This window comes from Alosa alosa, chromosome 13 (assembly GCF_017589495.1).
Source record: "Alosa alosa isolate M-15738 ecotype Scorff River chromosome 13, AALO_Geno_1.1, whole genome shotgun sequence".
Lineage (NCBI taxonomy): Eukaryota > Metazoa > Chordata > Actinopteri > Clupeiformes > Clupeidae > Alosa > Alosa alosa.
This window is the reverse complement of record NC_063201.1, coordinates 26,890,839-26,910,911: the sequence shown is the minus strand read 5'-3', so window position 1 is coordinate 26,910,911 and position 20,073 is coordinate 26,890,839. Positions and strand designations below refer to the sequence as shown.

The 20,073-nt window shown below is 43.1% G+C and overlaps 1 protein-coding gene across 1 annotated transcript; it reads left to right on the top strand.

The window, feature by feature from the left end:
* Nucleotides 1-875: 875 nt before the first annotated feature.
* ntrk1 (neurotrophic tyrosine kinase, receptor, type 1) lies at nucleotides 876-16,674 on the top strand. The gene is made up of 17 exons (XM_048261936.1): nucleotides 876-1,093; nucleotides 4,722-4,796; nucleotides 5,230-5,301; nucleotides 7,357-7,425; nucleotides 7,916-8,070; nucleotides 8,350-8,492; nucleotides 8,955-9,093; nucleotides 10,518-10,850; nucleotides 10,965-10,973; nucleotides 11,212-11,270; nucleotides 11,368-11,470; nucleotides 12,515-12,679; nucleotides 12,812-12,942; nucleotides 13,198-13,370; nucleotides 14,648-14,888; nucleotides 15,433-15,591; nucleotides 16,489-16,674. The coding sequence occupies exons 1-17, from the start codon at nucleotides 876-878 to the stop codon at nucleotides 16,672-16,674; spliced, it is 2,430 nt and encodes an 809-aa protein (XP_048117893.1).
* The last annotated feature ends 3,399 nt before the right edge of the window (nucleotides 16,675-20,073 follow it).

The window sequence follows — 20,073 nt, the reverse complement described above, 5'->3', positions numbered from 1 at the left end:
TAGTTCTAAATCCTCCCATGTCTTTGAGCCACTTCATTGTGTTTATTGGAAAGAGAGACATACTGTACTTCCGATCTAATGGCCTCGGTGCCAATGAACCTTTGCTCTGCTACACAACAAACTTCCTCCTCTCCTCTCCTCTCCTCTCCTCCTCTCCTCTTCTCTCCTCTCCACTCGGCTGTTGACTGTTAACCCCTCCTTCTATGCTCTAGTGTCCAGAAAGCTATCAGTCCCATTGCTGGGACAAGTTCCACTCTGGTATGGACCCCCCACCCTCCCTCCACCCCTCCCCCGTCTTCCCCTGTCCCAACTACTTGTGTCACCCAGCTCTCCTCCTCTCTTTCAATCTCATCCTCCACTCTTTCTCTCCTCCCCTCTCTGCCTCCTAAAGGTGTCTGGTGACCACTACTCTACTTCACACACACACACACACACACACACACACACACACACACACACACACACACACACTCACACTCACGCACACGCACACACACACACACACACATGCACACGCACAGAGTCAACTAATGGACCGGCTTGCCCCTCCCTCAATCCCTGACTGGGAGGCATCAGTGAGAGGAGGTAGCAGCCCAGCGGTCCCCTGGGCCCGTCCTCACTCTCGCTCACTCCTGCTGCCGCTGCTGCTGCTGCTGTGACTGCAGCTCAATACCTCAGCGCCTGCCTGGGATCAGGACCCCCACCACTACTGCTGAGAGAGAGGAGCGACCGAGGGCCCGGCTGCTACTGTTACCACTACGACTGCTGCTGCTGCTGCTGTTGTTGTTGTTGTTGTGTGGAGAGGCCTGACTCCTACGGAGACCCCCTGATTGAGAGATCAGTCGCACCTGAGACGGCTGAGCCCCCGCGGGGTTATGGCAGCGCGGGCAGAGCGAGCACCACGGGCCCCGGACCTGGCGCTGGTGATGGCGTTGGTGGCGGCGGTGCTGGTGTGCCAGGCGGCGCCGGCCCAGAGCGCGTGCCCGCCGGGCTGCCATTGCTTCTTCACCTGGCTGCACTGCCTGGACGGCCGCGCTGGCCTCAGCAGTGTCCCGGCCCTGGTGCTGCAGGAGAGCGAGAACATCACCGAAATGTGAGTGCGTTTTATGACACCAGTAAGCTACACCTGCTGCTGGAGCACAAGGGTGGTGGTGATGGTGGTGGTGGTGGGGTGTGAAGGGTGGGTGTTGAGTGGCTGAGGTCCTCTTATTTGCCATTGATAAAATCTAATCACGTAGCTTATCGTTTCATTTAGCTGAGTGCTTCAAGTGGGTTTTGATGTCAACATGGGCGCTAAAACGCTGTGACTGTAGTTGCTTTGGTGACTCGTTGGTGAGTCTGGGATCCGATATCATTTTTCTTGTGTGGACCTTAACCTGAAACAACAAGTGTTTTCCTAACAACTTGGCAATGCTGCTTGGGGCCAACGAAAGGCCAGGCAAAAACAGAGTTCAATCTACTGTAGGTGATTGGTATCCAATGAGTATGCATAGGGAGAAATATATGGTTATTGATTGAAATACACCCCATTTTAAAATGCACATGCTAATGTCAATGCAGTCACTATGTCATGATTTGTTCTACTCTGATTAACCAATCACATAACTGGAGGCCCTGAAGAATGTCTGGTGCTGGTTTGGGCCTATTCCAGGAATGAGCCACTTTCACAGTTCTGAATGACCCAAATGAGTAGTTGACAGTGTACCATTCAAAATACTATTCGATCAAGGATGTCTTTATAATCCTGAGAGCCAATGCACACAGGATTCACCTAATACTCAGCTTGTCAGCAATTTCAGTGCCAAGATATATATAGTGCTGCAGAAGCTCAACAGCCTGGTCATGGATAACTACAGGAGTGGTGACTAGGATTTGAAGTAAATCATTAGTAATTTTAGACATGTCTATGTTCTCAACGGAAAACTGGGACCAGCCTGGGAATTCTGCCTACAGGGCCAGGATCAGGGGTTATCACAGCAAAGGCAAACTTAGCACTTCACATAATGGCGTTGGTACTCCTTTGTATACAAGACAAATAGTTGAGAGGGTGCACCTCTAGACCTATCCAGAGGAGGACAGAGGAATACCTAATGTAGTTTCCTAAGGACGCCTACATACTTTTATTTTCTGCAACTAACTGATATATCCAAACATAATTATGTTGGAGATAACATGTCACACTCACACATTTGAAACTTTCATTTGAGGGAGAGTGTGGTACTCCATTTATATAAATCAAATGGGATTGATGACACAATCACAGTGTTGTCATGGTGACGTCATCATGACGAGAAGCCATTCTAGAACCCATTGTGGCTCATTCATTTCCCAGCAGATGTAAGCATGATGCTGAGAAGAACAGCAGAAAATAGCAAACTGGCTTGGTGGACTGTGATCACAATTGAATAACGATTCAATCTTATTTTTCACTTTTTGGTCATTCATTTGTTTTTTGGAAACAAATGAATGTTGTTTATCTTAAACCGTCTTTATATAGTTTTCTCCTATATTCCTTCATACACACTGTTGACATTGCTGTTGCTTGCTGTGCTTACCAACTGGGTTGCCACTCTTAGTGTTCCCTTACCTGCATGACTCCACCCAGAAAGCCTGTCTAGATGTAATACAATGAACAGCTCACCTCCAGATTGCTCTTTCCCCACACACTGGTGCGCTCAGAGCCCTAGTGTGTGAGTGACAGTAGCCAGTGTTTGGTCCAACACTCAGGAACACAACAGATACCACCGGGCAACAAGCGCGGAAGAAGGCATAAACACAAAACCCAGCAGCAAGAATTCATGAATGATGCATCAAGCTATAAATTCAATTCTGCCAATGGCCAAACGCAATGGCATGCCGGGCGCCCGAGAACAATAGATGAAATATTACCCACTTGGCTCGATCCAATAAGCAAAGGGAGTTTATGATTCCCATCCCACCTGCCTCGTAATTAGATTACAGCTCTTCGAGTCAATCTGACACAAATAAATATGTTTGTGTTTTCTGTGCCTCACACTGGTCCTAGTGCCCGCGGACAGGGTGACAACAGACATAACAGCACAGCCAAACAACCTCAAAGGTTGTTAGTGAGCCTTTGTTTTTTTTCTACGACCACATAGTGTAGCTCAGGAAATTGAAACCATTATGAATTATAACAGTATCACAATATTTTTAAAAATATTCCATTTGTTATTTCACCCCCAAGACCCGTATTTAGGGGAGGACTGTACTAATTGCTGTAATAAGGACCAATGCTGATGCAGGAGGTTTGGGGGGTTGTAAATGGACTGTGGTTCAGTTTAATATCACACAAATGATGATGGTGATGGTGAAGAGTGATGTGGGGCCGCAGTATAAGGCTCTTATGGACGTGATGGCCGTCTCCCTGTGTGCAACGAACAGGGTAATTGTCAGGAGAAGGGCGTTGTGCTCTCAGCGTTCGTAGTAGAAGAGATTTGGAAGCTCGCATAGGCCATCCAAACACACCAATTATGGCAAACCCTCTCAAAATGACAGATAAATGGGAAAAAAGAACACCACCCAGGTGCTCTCCATCCAGCCTCCATATGCACACCTCTCCCTACCTCTGTTGTCTGTTGGTAGGATTTTCTTTTACTCTAACCAGGCTCATTTTGACTGCAGGTTTTGATAGGCTTCAACTGCATCCGATTACACTAAAAGGTTACCTCTAAACGACAGCAGCGGTGCCAAGTTCCACACTGGTCAATCGTTACGTTTTTAATCATAAACTGAAACGTGCACAGCATCATGTCTGCAGATGTTAACAGACATCGGAAACCACATCCCAATGTCTCTCTATACAAAGAGCGCTCAATAGGGCTGGTGGCTACAATTTGAAAAAGGAGAATGATTCCCAGCGGGACGTATTGGTCCCACCCCTCTGAAATATAATGTCTAATCAGCCACATGCCTCATTAGGTCTTTGCTTCTAGCAGGGTCTGACTAAAATGAGGGTATATGGGGCTCCGGCACACAAAAGCGAGATTATGGACAATAGAGCACTCTGTGATAACAGGGAATTTGATTTGTTCTATTTCGCAGAAATCTATTTTTATGATTATGCTTTTAGTTCTTGGCAGACACTTTTGTCCAAATCAACTTACAATAACATCAATACACATTTACATTAGCATTAAAATGAACAGTTTAAAGTAACAGTTTAAAGTAATATCTTATGACCTAAATAAAAGAAATACCAATATTAGTAATAAACTAAATAAAATGTAACAGAATCATAACAATAACCACAATCATATACAGTACAAACCATGACTTTGAGTCAGAAAGCAGCAAAAGCTTACCTAGCAACCATTTGAAATAAAACAGGCTGAAGTGCGCATCCCTGCTGTGCGCTGTTGGAGAGATTGAGAGGTGGTTGATTTAAGTGCTCACTTCGACTCCTTAACTCTGGACTATCAACTCACAACAATGTTGCTTGCATTTACTGTATATATAAGGGTTGCTTGTTGCTTTGTGGCTGCTGTTATCATTGTTTTTCTGCTTTTTGTGATTGGTGACAATGCTAAACCTTAATGCTAAACTATGCTGTGTTGTGGACAATCATATGAGTCAGATCAAACACTTGCACTGTGTCACCGACCAATAACACTCTCAGTGGAATCTACTGTATGGCTGGTGAAGGTTTTATTGTTTGTTTTGATAATTTTGTGTTGGTAATTTTGAATAATTTGTTTCCCTAGAGTCATTGAAAAAGAGCCTGATCTGAAAAATATCACAGAAATTGATCTCGCCAACTACAGGGAGCTGAAGAATCTGTAAGTGTAGTATCTTCTTATGAATTATAATGTTATATAAAATGCACATGTTACATACATGAATCATCAATAATATTACTGGTATGAATCTTGTGAATTTTAACTATTTCTTGAAAAATGATACACCAATCTTGCACTCTTTGGCCTAAAATGAAAAATCTTAAAGTTAAAACAACCAGTGTAATTATGTGCATAGATTGTGCACTATATAGTTCAATAAAGACAATGAAAACACACAAAATCAGATTTTAGGATTTTAGGAGAGCGTTTCAAAGGCCGGATCATACCATTATAGATGTATCCGGTTGAGCAGAATTCATTGTAACGTCGGACTATTATATCAGTGATTGAAGTGATATGATCAATCATCAGTTGACACAGTTCCTGAGTGGTTGAAGACTTCCTTTTGATGTCTGATTTTCCCTCCACCCAGGACGGTGACATCTTGCGGGTTGGAATACATTTCTGTCAATGCTTTTCAGCACAACCTCAAGCTCCAGTCTGTGTAAGTGTCCTTGTCCTTACAAAGGATTGTCTTTCTACACCTTGTTCCCAACAAGCTCTGAGCTCCATGGTTTGCACCTGTCAATCAGACACTTCCTTCCCATTATACTTAACACCTAAATCCTCCTCAATTTAATACAATTATGCCAAAAATGACTAATTATCTGAAAACTCCAATATCTTTTGAAATGATCAATTTTTTGCTTTACATTTACATTAAATAAGCTGTTCCTTACACTGATTCCAATCAAGTTTGCTTTGCACAGCATGCAGTCATTTGCATTGCCTACACTTGCACACAAGGCATTATCTTGTATCTCAGTTGTATTGTAGGGTTGTTGACCCTTATCGCCACCATCTTGTAACTGGTACTGTCCTGCTTGTGTGACATGCCTGGTGTTGTGGATCTGGGGAAGAGAGTGGTCGGGTAAAAGCCGGGGGGAACAGGCTGAGAGGGGGCTGAGTTTTGGGGTTGGGGTGGGTGGTCGGGGAGTCTGGAGAAATTGGAGAAGACATCCAGCAGTCACCTTTTACTCGCTCACGTTGGCGTATTATTGACATCTGATGCATAATAAATACACTCCACTAAGGGGTCCATTATCGCCTAATCAATATTTCACCGAGGGGGGAAAAGAGAGGGAGAACAGCTGTGCCTCTGAGATTGGGAGGACTGCTCTGGAGAGCGTGGGGGTGGGATGGGGGTGGAGAGAGAGAAGGATACAGCTCAGATGGCCACACTGTACCGCACTGTATGGGGGGTTGTATCAAAATGGAGGGAGCATCATCTTAAGTGCCAAGTCCTCCGTCTTTCATTCTTTTGTTTTTAATTACATTGTTTTTCACTCTTCCTCAGAGCACCTCCTCCCTTACCACCCCACCTCTCTCCTCTAAGCAGCTACTATTCCCAGCCAACCCACACACACACACACACACACACACACACACACACACACACACACACACACCATCCCACTCCACCCCACGCCATCCTACCCCATCCGCCGGGAATGGCAGAATCGAGCTGTAATGTGATAATAGATAGGCCCTGGTGACCAACCCATCTGACACGAACTTTTGGGAGCAACGAAAACAAATATTTGAACCCCCTGCTGCCCCCCATTACTGCTGCCACAGAGAATATAGATCAGCCATGTGGCAGCGCCATCGCTGGCAATGTCGTCTGTCATCTCTGTAGGTTTTTTTTAAAGATCTGTTTTCATCCATCGGCATAAAAGAGAAGCATTCCGACTCAGACTGCCAAGAAAACCACATGGAAGCAGAGGGATCTATCCACTGAATACATTCAGTATTCACATCAAAATTCAATATTGTATTTTAAGAAATTGCAAAAACGATTTATCAAAATCTATTGACCATTAAAATATATGTAGCATTTATCAATAGCCCAATAATGTCATGCAAAAAAACATTTCTTTCCTATTTCAACTAAATGAATTTATTTGTTAAAAAATATTGATTAATATATGAAACATTGTCAACTGCATAATTATAAAATTATGCCCCCCATTCAATTTGAGGATGCACATTTAAATGAGGATTAAAACAATAGGGGCTACCTCATGATTAGCAAACAATACAGTTTAGAAGTTTTCATCAGAGGCCTTGTGGTTACTTTTCCTGTCAAACACCTGGAAGTGCAAACTTCATCCAGTCAATTAAATCCTGGCACCATGATGTGCATCTAGGGCCAAGTCTCCTATGGCTCAGAATTATGTGTTGGAGCTAAAGGCTAATTCACTAATGTGGAGAACACACGACTGCATGCCAACATTGTTCAGGAATGTAGCACTTGATGTGAATGATTACCTTTCATAAGTGATTAGATATCTTTAAACTGCCAATCCACCCATAAACTAACTCTTTGAGGTAAAGACATTTTTTAAAACAAAAAACTTTGAGGTATAGAAGTGCATGACTTGAGTTTAACATAGTACTTAAACAAGTAATGCTAAACTTTATTTTTTTTTATGATGTTGAAACACTTGGAGTAAAAATGGGTAAAATAATTCACCCACTTTGCTGTTTTTCCTAACAGGAATCTGGCTTCAAATGAGCTCAGACACATCAGCTGGAAGGTCTTCCACCATCTTCCCCTTCTGAATTTGTAAGTCATATTTAAAACAATGTACTGTAGTTCATTTTGATGCCACTGGAGTCTCTGCCATTGCCAATGCATGCCAGGACTTTGTATTACACAAGAAACAATACTGAAAATACAAACAATGTTATTGTTGTTGGTATGAGAATGACTCTTTTCGTTGGTTTTAGATGAATTAGGTCCCCCCTCCTGATAGCTAAATGGGTACCCAATGTGTTGGAAATTTACTACATTGTGTTACTTTGTCAACTTCTGTACTCAGCTTTCCAGTGTTGAAATATACATGATGTAACCGAAACACATTTTAAGACAAACACTTTCTGTGCTCATCCAGTACAGAAGCATCCAGTGTGTTGAAATTCAGTGCATTTGAAACTGAAATACTTATCACTCACACACAGTCATACCACAAGTCAGAACTGATATACTGCCAGGTGGATGTTATGTTTATATCTCACCAAACACAATGGCTGTCTGTCCTCTCGTTTGACCATAGGGTTTTGAGTTACAACCCACTGGACTGTTCATGTGACCACCACTGGCTCCAGCAGTGGCAACTGGGTGGACGTAGTGACCTTGACAGTCAGCCTGTGACCTGTGTGTCCAATGGGACAGTTACTCCACTGGAGTCCCTGACCATAGAGAACTGCAGTAGGTTGACACTACAGCTTGACTGTCCATACAGATGCATGTAGAGAATAAGGTGGCAGTAGATCAAAAGCCAGTAGATCCTTTGATTTCCATTCGGATTTTCTGCTATGCCTGATTGTGAAAGTATGCTGCTGAGTCACATGTCCATATGTTGTGAGGTTTCCTGCATTTGTGAATATTATACAGAAGTTAAAGAGTGGTCATTATCTAAGGCCCATTAGGTGTTCACTGCTACAAGATGTCTTCAACAAAGCTTTCATAAGGTGTATTACTTGGCAGGCGTTCCCGAAGTGGCCATCCAGGCGTTCAGAACGAAAGTGCAGGAGGGAGGGAACCTGACGTTTGTTTGCGAGGTGACCGGCGTGCCCACACCCTCCGTCAGGTGGAACACGGCGCAGCTCCACTCACACTACACCTGGGAGGTACGAAGCAGCGGGCCTACCCCAGGGCCACACATTCGTCCACTCAACTGCTTGATTGTAGAGAGCACGCCAGCCTTTTGGGAAATTAACTTATTTACAGTAGGCTAACTGCTATAACCTACTTCCAGTGAATTATGTTAAGTTAGGCTAACAGTGTCAGACTGGGTTATTGCAGGGTATGTCTCCTCTTATCTAACTCCGGGTAGACAGTACATAAGCTAATATCGCAAAAACGTGGCATGTTGCTATAAAACATTTCAGGACAGTGCTCATGTGAATACTGAATGCTACTATTTTATGATCTTCCCAATGATAAGTATACATATACTTATAACTAATAATAATAATGAAATGGTACACAATTTACAATACTATGCTATACCATATAACCATTTCTGCAAATGTTGTATTGCTAGATGCCATGTAGATGCTTTATTCACTTCTAGTCTGTGGTGTTTTCAGAGGAGACTGTGGGGCTACACTCAAGAGCTGGTCCTCCACCTGGTGAACGTGTCCTCTTGGGACAACCTCCATAACCTCACCTGTGAAGCAGAGAACAGGGCAGGGCCGGGCAAGGCCATGGTGCCTCTGAATATTGAATGTGAGTCTTTGAACAGTGTTACAATATATTTAGAAACCTGGGTGGCTGCAGGCATTGTATGTATTCATAAAAGCACAGTGGTGTCTGAAGAAAGGTTATTATTAGCCCTTATTAGCCCTCTTTCAGTTTTTAGCTCTTCTTTGTTGGGACACAGAGGGCATGTTTTCCCATTGCAAATGCTTGATCATGCTGTAATTGTCAAATAGCTGGGGAGAAAACAGTGTTTGACTGGAGACAAATGTATGGCCATCAAGGGACAGATAATTAATGTCAACAAAATGGGAGAATAACAGTCATCAGATCTTATTTGAGACTCCACTAATGGGCCTCTCCCTAGTAGTCCGGAAAACATAATTGTCAGGGTTGACTGGCAGGCAGCAAGTGGCGCAAGCTGCACTGATCTATCAACATAAAACCCTTTAGTGGACAGTGTGTCATTAACAACCTCCTCATAATTACCCTTAGGATCAGTTGGACTCTTCCTTGGCCTCAAAGCACTGACAAAAAACAATCCCACTGTCTCCATTGCCACAGTTGATGTGAAAATGTGTTTGCAAAGTTAGCGGTCAGGTGGTTTCCATGATAATGTCATCCTCCTTTCTTTCACTTGGATTCTTTGGCAGTTGAAATATAAAAGAAATGCTCCAAGGGCTCATCTATTTATATTAGGGTCACGCTTGTGCCACACTGAGACTGAGGCAATCTCAGAATATGACATTAATGTCTTCTTGGACTCCTTGCGAAGCACTTTCTTGCGTAGGGTCACGGGTTAAGAGCAGTGAAATGGTCGTAGAGGAGTGACTCTGCTCCTGACATCAGCATGTTCTTCGATCTAAAAGAGCCATTTCCTGTATCCCACGTTCAGTGTGCTTCCAGGTACCTCTTGTGGTCAGGTCCCCCCAACAAGCATAGGATTCATTATTCATCGCAAGGTCAACAGGTTTACAGTGCCGATGGACGACATTGATTCGTGGAAAAAGCATATATGCTTTATAACATATAGCTCACACCCTTGGGTTCGAGTGACTTTGGGGTTCAGACTGAACTGAGATGAGTATGTCTTTGAGGAATTGTCTGCTGATTCTGCAAGGCAGAATTACAGGAACTTTTTATTACTCAGTTTTTAATTTGTGCCAATTAGTTGTGATATTGAGGGGCAATTCTGCACAATAGAGCTAATCAAAGAACAGAAATAAGCACAGCATGAAAAACAGTAATTTCTGCGGCACCTTTGGAACTGTGGAATTTGAGGAATCACTCTGATACTCAATGCATGAGCATTCAATTTGTTACATCTATTGTATACTATAATCACAACTCAATATTAATGACTATTTATTTTCATATATTCTTTATATTCTTTAAGTCCTATTGTAAAGCACCATGTTTTCACTCAACTAAACACCATCCCACCCCCACTGCAGTTGCAGTGAGAATCCTATTTCTCCGTGACCCTGAGCAGCAGCATCACTGGTGCATCCCGTTCGCGGTGGACGGGAACCCGGCGCCCAACATCCGATGGCTGTACAACGGCTCTGACCTGACCTACAACGAGTACACCTACATGCAGCTCATCCCCGACTCTGAGGACGGCTCCATCCTGCACGGCTGCCTCTTCCTCAACAAGCCCACCCACATAAACAACGGCTACTACACCTTGATCGTGAACAACACCCTCGGCGCGGACAATGCCACGACCTGCGGGAAGTTCATGGATAACCCTTTTGATCCAGAGGATCCAGAGGGTATCATTTTTGGTGAGCACATAGGGTTTTTTTTAAGGAAAAAGCAATGCAATATTTCTTCACATTATTATTGTTGTGTCGGTTACTGACAATTATTTTTTTCCCCACTCAATTGACACATGCCAGTCAAACCAAGTGAGTCTTTTTAAAATTCTATCAAAGATAATGTGTGCATAAAAATGTGCATGTGCCGAAAACTGATTATTTAGTCTACAAATATTATCTCTGCAAACTTTTAAATACCACAAAATGAAAAAAATAATGAAACATATGTCTTCTAAAATAGACTGTTGATCAATGTAATGATCAATATAATTGTGTCTATTTCCAAAAAAAAATAAAAAATTAACAAAAATACATTTCTTCCCTACAGCCCCAACCAACCAATCACCAGAGGAAGTGACAGAGAACTTGGAAAGCAGGGTTTTGGGGGTAAGAGCACATCAAAGAAACAAGGGATCATAAAATAGAGATACGCGATATGGCCATACTGAGTGTCCTTAAACAACTCTTTTGTCTCCATAAGCAGGTATCTCTAGCGGTCGGACTGGCTGTGTTTACCTGCACTTTCCTCCTAATCATGGTGCTGGTCATTAACAAGTGTGGCCAACATTCCAAGTTCGGCATCCACCGTAAGTCCACAGTGACACAGGCACACACATACATACAGCACATTTGTTTGACAGAAATGTTCTTTACCTGAGACAAATGCATGCTCTGCTAAACCATCAAGGAATCAGTTTGAATCTATTCATAATTAAGCCCCCTTAAATGCTTAGTTTCAAGCATGAAATACAGTCGTTTCAAATAAAAGCAACACTGTGATGCTGTAATTATACCATATCATTGAGACAAACAAACTAAACAACAGCTAGAGTAAATCAGTGAAATTGTTCATTTAGCCCCTGAAACAAACAATACCTATCTTCAAAGTAGCCTTCAAAATATGTGATAACGTAAAAAAAAAAGTCTCTCTCTCTCTCACAGCAGGATCTGAAATGCTCCTGATACAGGCATTGTGTATAATGCAAAGGGTAGTGGCAATATATGATTTCCGCTAAGCTGTAACTTTGCACACTCCCAGTCTAACAGCTCGGCAAAGTGCCTGCCAGGTCTTAATTACAGCATGCAAAGTAAATAGCATCAGGAGCCACAGGCTGAGAAAGGCCATTAAGGGAGACTGATGGACCCAGGCTTTTTCTGGTCCACTCGGACTCCCTCCTAAACAGCCTAAGTGGGTCTGATTGCCTCTCTACCCAACTTATTCCCACTGCTGTGCCTTTCTACCAGGGCTCCGACAGCCTGTGGTTCCCGGTTGAGAGGGATTTATGATTATGGGGTGGAACTTTTAGGGCTTTTTTTAAAATGTTGCCAGTCACTGGTGAGATTTTTGCCTTTAGATATAAACCTAGTTTGGTATTTTTTGAAAATACCCCAACTGCCAACACCTGACAATGGTCATTACGACTCACTCCAGTGAACTAGTTCACATGTGCCATCTGTCAATATGTGTCAAACCTACATTCTCTCAGGCTTTGGAGAAAAGAAAAACGTAACATGTCTAAAGAAGGTTGCAAGTGAAATTCAAAAGGGGAGAAAAAAATGGCCCTGGATTTGAAAAGAAATAGTTGGAAATCTATTCAATCTCCTCCACCCAATGGTTTTCATTAAAACAGGTTCGTCGGTTCTAGGAACGGAGGACGACCTTGCGGTGTCTCTGCGTTTTATGAATTTTGGAGCCAGCCCCCCATCTTCAGATGAGGGGACACTGGACTCTGGCCTGTCCAGCTTCGTAGAAAACCCTCAGTATTTCTGTGGAATTATCAAGGACAAAGACATGTGTAAGTGTGCAGCACTAAAATGAAAGAATGTCACAATCAAACTAAATAACCAAATCAAATCGCCAACTCAACTACAACAGAAAGATTCACAAAGAAAGATTTACCGGCTTTTTTAACACAAAAACTCTGCAGGTGTTCAGCACATAAAACGGCAGGACATCGTGCTAAAGTGGGAACTCGGTGAGGGGGCATTTGGAAAGGTCTACTTGGCAGAGTGTGCCAACCTAAGCCCTGACAGTGACAAGATGCTGGTAGCCATAAAGGTAGAGTACTTCTCTCACTCTCTCTCCAAACCAAACGAATGAATTTATTTTAGAACTTTCATTCATTTGTCTTACTTTTACATATCTGAGTTACAATAATTTGTGTCAAGTTAACATAAATATGATGACAATGGCTTCCTGAAGTCTCTGTTCAATCCAAATAGCTCCTCAATATTTAGAAATATAATATACTCCACTTGACTTTCCAAGTTTAAGTTTGACAAATGTATACCTTCTCCTGATGACTTTCACCAGACCCTGAAGGATGCTAACGAGTCGACACGGCAGGACTTCCAGCGTGAGGCCGAACTGTTGACAGTGTTGCAGCACGAGCACATTGTGCGCTTCTACGGCGTGTGCACCGACGGCGAGCCCCTGGCCATGGTCTTTGAGTACATGAGACACGGGGACCTCAACCGCTTCCTTAGGTAACCACAGACCCCCATCAATGCCCCCTCTTGACCAAGAGCCAAACCATCCGGCTGACCTCCACAGACTAAACAAAGTGTTGGAGTGGTCTTGGGTAATTATCCCAGAAGTATTGGGCGCAAGGACACTGAATGCAGCCGAGTACAGACTCACAAGAGAATGCGTTCAATAAGTCCTCATCATCCAATCCCCCCCCCCCTTAAAAAAAAAGAGTGCTTCAGTTAGAGGCCTTGGTGGAAAAAATCCTCCAGCCTTTTGTCAGCCTTAAAAAGTTTGTGCTGTTATCAAATTGATCCAACCATAATATAAACCAAAATAAATATTATTTGAGTCCTCATAATTGGTCAAAGTAAAAACTTCTTCTCTTTCTAATTAAATGCATTTCAAATGCATACACAAAACAATTATCCCCTTTTGAAGTGGTCAGGAAATGTAAAAAAAAAAATTAGCACTCTCACATCAGTCCGCCAGTCGTCAGTAATCCCTGGACGCCATAAAGATCACAGAGCAAGAAAGGTAGGAGTCTGGACGCCATAGGCAGACCAGGCCAGGCCATATGTCCTGCATGTGTCGCCCCAGCAAAACGCCATCCATCTCAACTGGAGCCGGGGTGCCAGGTGTCCATGGGGCCAGATTGGGGATGGGGACCCATGCGCGTCCGCGCGGGGAGGTGGAAATCACATTTTCCAGTAGTGGACAGTTTCGCTAGGCCTCTCCAGCCTCTTGAAGCAGCTGCCTCTGCCCTGCCACCTGCCCCTTAAACTAATAGTGATAACATATTGAACTTCCTGAGCAATCAGAGAGGGAAGCCAACAAGTGGTAGGAGTGGAGGAGCTCTATGAGGATGGATGGGGGCGCATCAGGGGAGACGCATGGAGACTGCCCAATGACAGGGGGGTTTAGTCGGAGGCACAGCAGCAGTGTAGGAGTGCATTAGGAGTTTGTTTGAGAAAGACTTCATTAATACATCCAGGAATTGAATTATGGCAAATGAATGATACCGCTAGGACGAGCTTAATGTTGTGTGTTCATACATTAGCACAAAATGGCTTTCCACTGGCCTGAGATGGCCTTGCGCAGCCGACCAACCCACTCATCCCCTATACAAAGGACATCTGCACAATCCCCACAGCTGCTCTTGTGCAATGTAATTGTGTAGTGCCTGTCTGTTAAAGAGTGTACAGGTCAGAGTGAGTGACCTCTCCTTCAACTATCCCCACCCACCACCCTCTCCTCCCCATTCCACCCTCCCCGCCCTGCTTGCTTCTTCCCCCAGGGCTCACGGCCCTGATGCGCGGATCCTTGATGAGGTGAAGATGCCCCCGCTGGGCCAACTGACCCTTCCCCAGATGCTCCAGATCGCTGCCCAGATCGCCTCGGGCATGGTCTACCTGGCATCCTTACACTTTGTCCACAGAGACCTGGCCACTAGGAACTGTCTGGTGGGAGAGGGCCTGGTGGTGAAGATCGGGGACTTTGGGATGTCAAGAGATATCTACAGCACAGACTACTACAGAGTGAGTAAGGCATGGACACCTGTGGCTGCAGTACTTTGCAATAATAAAAATGAGAATTCATATGGTTGCCAGTTGTGATATATATATATATATATATCCATGAGAGCATTAATTAATGAAGAATTAAGAAGAATTAATGTCTTCCAAGAAGCATAACTTATCGTCAGTAGTTAGACCATACTAGCACAAAATAACCAAAAATGCATGAATTTCTCCAGTCAACCCCCACCTTGGAGTTATTGAATGTTCCGTAAATGGAACATTCGTAATGTACAGTGAGCGCACAGTTCATGTCCCTCAGTGTAGCTGATGCTAACCCAATGTGTCCAGTTCATGTCCCTCAGTGTAGCTGATGCTAACCCAATGTGTCCAGTTCAAGTTCCTCAGTGTAGCTGATGCTAACCCAATGTGCCCAGTTCATGTTCCTCAGTGTAGCTGATGCTAACCCAATGTGCCCAGTTCATGTCCCTCAGTGTAGCTGATGCTAACCCAATGTGTCCAGTTAATGTCCCTCAGTGTAGCTGATGCTAACCCAATGTGACAGGTTGGCGGGCGCACCATGCTGCCCATTCGCTGGATGCCTCCGGAGAGCATCATGTACAGGAAGTTCACCACGGAAAGTGACATCTGGAGCTTTGGAGTGGTCCTATGGGAAATCTTCACCTATGGAAAACAGCCATGGTATCAGCTCTCCAACAGCGAGGTAGGCCTACTAGTCACTATTATACAACTTTGTGACACTTGCATGTTCTGAACAGGTTTGCTTAGGACTACTAGGCATACAGATATATCGTGAACAAGTCAGTAGATGTGATAGGTTACTGTATTTACTTCATATAGAATTACCTCGTAGTACACTGATCTGAAGAGGCAGTGCAGTGGGATCAATAGCACACATAAGTATTATGAGCGATCCTGAGCTTTAAGATGAAAGCGCCCTCTGAAGTGGACTTGGGTGCGACCACAACTGCACCATTATGGGAACGAGGCCTCTCTTCTTTCCAGTGGGGGGTAGATCACTTTTCCCCTTCACTCAATCCTAATCCGATTTGGCCTCATCTTCGCCCCTGGGCCGACGTTGTTTAACCTCGTTAACCTAATCCTGCCTGGTTTATGATAGACGCCCCTAATTATGGCGCGACAGATTACGAGCCGCATGGATAGACTAGCCATGACACCCCATACAGGGCTGAGCTGGAGGGGCCCAGACATTTTGGACAGGGAGGTCAATATGAATCTTTGCTAATTTATTGCCATGATTGAAAGCCCATTTTGGAGCACTCCATAGTACTGCTGAGAACCTCTCAGTGTTATTTCATTACGCCAAGGGTTGAGGTCACTGCTCCCTAACTGCCAGTCCAAGCAGTGGGGTCTCAAATAAGGTTTCAGATCATTACCATGTCCAACCCTTGACAGTGATAGATGTTCTCTTGATACACAGTTGTATGAGAGACTAGATTCAAGTATTAGCAAGAAACATTTTTCAAGCAAATCCATACTCATATAGAACACATACAGCACAATCATTTCCAAAGTTATCAGGGCACTGAAGCTATATTCAGCTCTTCCTGATGTGAGTGTCTTATTGTCCGCCTCACAGGCGATCGAATGCATCACCCAGGGCCGGGAGCTGGAGAGACCACGCACGTGTCCGAAGGAGGTGCACCAGCTGATGCAGGGCTGCTGGCAGAGAGAGCCCCAGCAGCGGCTGGTCATCAAGGACATCTATAGCCGCTTGGTGGCCCTTGTCAAAAACCCCCCTGTCTACCTGGACATCCTGGAGTAGCACTCTCCATTGCTGGGAGATGGGCGAATAGGGGGTGGAGAAAGAGAGAGCTGGAGCTGGACCAGAGGAGAATGAAAACAACTGAAGTGGAGTGCAAGATCTTGTCGTTCGTATATCAGCCACCGTCGATGAAACTCAAGACTGTTGAGTGTGTGTGTGAACACAAGTCAGATATGCTGTGCTGCTTTGGCTCTGCTGTTCCTAGCCTTGTGTAAGCTGATGGGAAAAGAGTGGAAAGACCTGTCGGGTTTGTTATGACAGAGGATTAGATATTTACCTGAAGAACAATCCAAAATATTTATGTTATATATTTGAGTTAGGAGGCCAGACTGTCTGATGAGGACCCGCCAAGAGATCAATTTCAAATTGGTTGCCGTCAATGATGAAGTCTTCTGTGAATGTCACTCTTTAAAAGGTACTCTTTCCCAATGAAATTATTTGAGGATTTTAAAAAAAGTGTCTTACATGAAGAAATGAAAATGAAATGAAAATAGCCTAACTATTATACTGTAAATATCAGTTTCCCCACTGGGGGGAAAAATAAGAAAATTATGAGTCAGTGTTTAACATATTGTGCCAAGTTGTTCGCACAAACCAAAGTCTTTTTCCCATTTGCTATGTTTGTCTTGCAATTGTGGATACATTAGTAATATGTACTGTACATGTGACTGTTAAGTAATTGCATGTATTTGTTTGTTTCAAAAGCTCACCACTCTCAAGTAACTGGCGCTCCCTTTGCGCCAGTCACTGTTAGAGGCCACTCCCTGTTGTTTTTTAAATTGCTTTCATTATACAATACGCTGAACCATCTAAACCTCTCCAGAATATAAGAGACAGCAGCAATAACGGATGCAGAGAAGCATTCTGATTCTGCAAAAGACACAAAAAAAACAGGATCTTCAGCATACACTCGAGTTGTCCTTTACTGTTCCTGTTTCATGCCGTGAAGCATTGTTCTGTTTCTTTGAGGAGCTTTGCACTCCAAAATCCAAAACTCAGAATGCATTGTACCATATATTTTGTACCATTTCATTTACACTGGTCATGTTAATGTTTATTTCTTGTCTTTTGGAGACACTGGATACAATGGCATAACACAAACACAGGAGACTGCCAATCAATAGTTATACATAAATATTCACATTTTGAATGTTCAGTTAAGGCTTAGATTATAGACTACTCCTGGAATGAAGAATGTATTATATTAGATTTATATTTGATCTTAACATTGTTTTTAACCCTTTTGGATCGAAATGAAGAATAGGTAGGATAAAAAAGATAGGAATCGGAATCGATAGGAGTTGGTATCGATAAGCAGAATTGGGATCGGAATCGGAATCATTACAATTTCAATGATACCCAACACAACCCTAAACACAGTGAGAAGATGTTATTTTCAGTTGTCGAAAGTGGTGGAGATACTTGCGTAAATGATGCATACCGGTACATGATGCTTAGGTCCTTTCCTGCAGCACAGGGTAGGCGAACTTAGTGAGGGCTCACAGGGACAGCAGGGGCATACATTACACCCCTGACTAGATAACCATGAGTGCTGCAGGCTACTCAAATGCATTATAATGTGCATAATATTGCTACACGTCCTTAAAGTATACATGGTTTTTTTTTTTTCGAAATCTTGCTTCATTTGCTACAGTATGTCAGTGTTTTATTTCTGTCAGTGCATAGTGTTCTGATGATGCGTGATGGCCTTGAACCTTAAATATTTATCTGAGCAGGTTTCTCACCACGGCAGTTTGCATTCTTCAGTATCATTGTAAATACTTAAAAGAACAATTGTGTTGTGTGAAGCAACATGCCGTTAAGGAAATGCACATTTTGTCAAGGCAACAGTCAGTATTATGTACATATGTACAATTACTTATAAATTAATTTTCTAAATGTAGCCTTACTCTTAATACTGTTTACACATGCTTCTCCTTTTGGAATCCTTTTCCTTGTGCAACTTTTTTTCATTTTGTCCAGCTTATGATCCATTTGTAATTACTGTATAATAGACCCTGTTATTTGAATAAATGTTCCATCAGACTAAGGTGATACATGAAGAATACAGAGAGCTCTCACTCCAAACATCTTTGAAAATGTAGGCTATGGGTTTCTTTATACCAGAAACCTGTATATGATATTCTATGTATTTTTTGTTCTGTGTTGTTAAAGGGAAAAAAACATTTGTCTCTAAATTTATTGGAACTATAGGGTTTATATATCCGTTTTAAGGACACAACCTGATTCCAGAAATGTCATAATGTCCTAATTCTCAGTCCATTTCACAGATTGGTATCATGCACCTGATATAAATATACTTCAACAACAATATGGATATGAACGAGTCCACTGTATGTCTACAGGGCATGTGTATGTCTACAGGGCATGTGTCATACAACACTGGAAATAACATCATCATGCAATCACCAGATCCATGGGATGATGCAGAGATAAGCAGGTGGCTTGGGGACCACCAGATGGATGGAGACACGGACCCTCACAGAACACTAGGGCAGATGGGGTACAGCTGAAATCATGATACATTGTCTCCTCTCCTGGACAAATGCGCCATGCCAGGTTACACACAACCGATTCCATATGGGTAAGAGTAGATTACTTAAATAATTATTTGACTTTCACATGGTTTGTTATTTTCTGAGAAGGGTAGCCTATTTGAATTGGACAGCTTTTTAAAATGAATGTCTACATATCAGTTCCTGTGTTGTTTCTTTGCAACACCAATCATCACAGACTTGTTTTAAAAAAGAGGACTAAAATAATACTAAGCCCAATATCATACATTTGAGTTTAGCATGGATGAAGCACTTCACTAGGTTATATCTCATAGTATAGACCTACATTTTTATTTCGCACATAGATAACTGCATCTATTTCCAGGCCTTTCACTCACAGCACTGTTAGCATTTTGTTTTGTATTGAGTATAGAGGGGAAATCAAATCTTTATTGTACACAAACAGTGAGTCCAACCGGACCTACAAACTCCCCGCTCCTTACTTGCATTAATTTCACCTCCCACTATAGGCTACATGTACGGCATCCCCTGAGAGCCGTATAATGGATTCTGAGTAATGTTATCGCCGCAGCCCCTGCACGCACCCTCCTATCCGCAGTAGTTGAGTCGAAGACATGTGTCTGGTCGGCTATTTCATTTCACAGCATTCAAGGCAGGAGCTGCTACCCACAAGTGCATCCGCCCTAAATTAACCCTTATTAAACTCACCATTTATGGTGTTCATCACATTGGTGCTGTCAACCGTGCAGAATAGGCTACATAACCTGTCAGGATGAAGCTCGTTGCTTGATCCATCAGGGCTACAGGACTTTTTAATTAAGTCACTCAGTCTGTCTAAAAGATAAAAGGCTGAGATATTTTT

Excerpts from the sequence above, each read along its gene's own strand:
- ntrk1 (XM_048261936.1), top strand. The coding sequence starts at position 876 with ATGGCAGCGCGGGCAGAGCGAGCACCACGGGCCCCGGACCTGGCGCTG. Across the intron at positions 1,094-4,721 it reads AGCGAGAACATCACCGAAAT|AGTCATTGAAAAAGAGCCTG; the intron begins GTGAGTGCGTTT and ends TTGTTTCCCTAG. Across the intron at positions 4,797-5,229 it reads TACAGGGAGCTGAAGAATCT|GACGGTGACATCTTGCGGGT; the intron begins GTAAGTGTAGTA and ends CCCTCCACCCAG.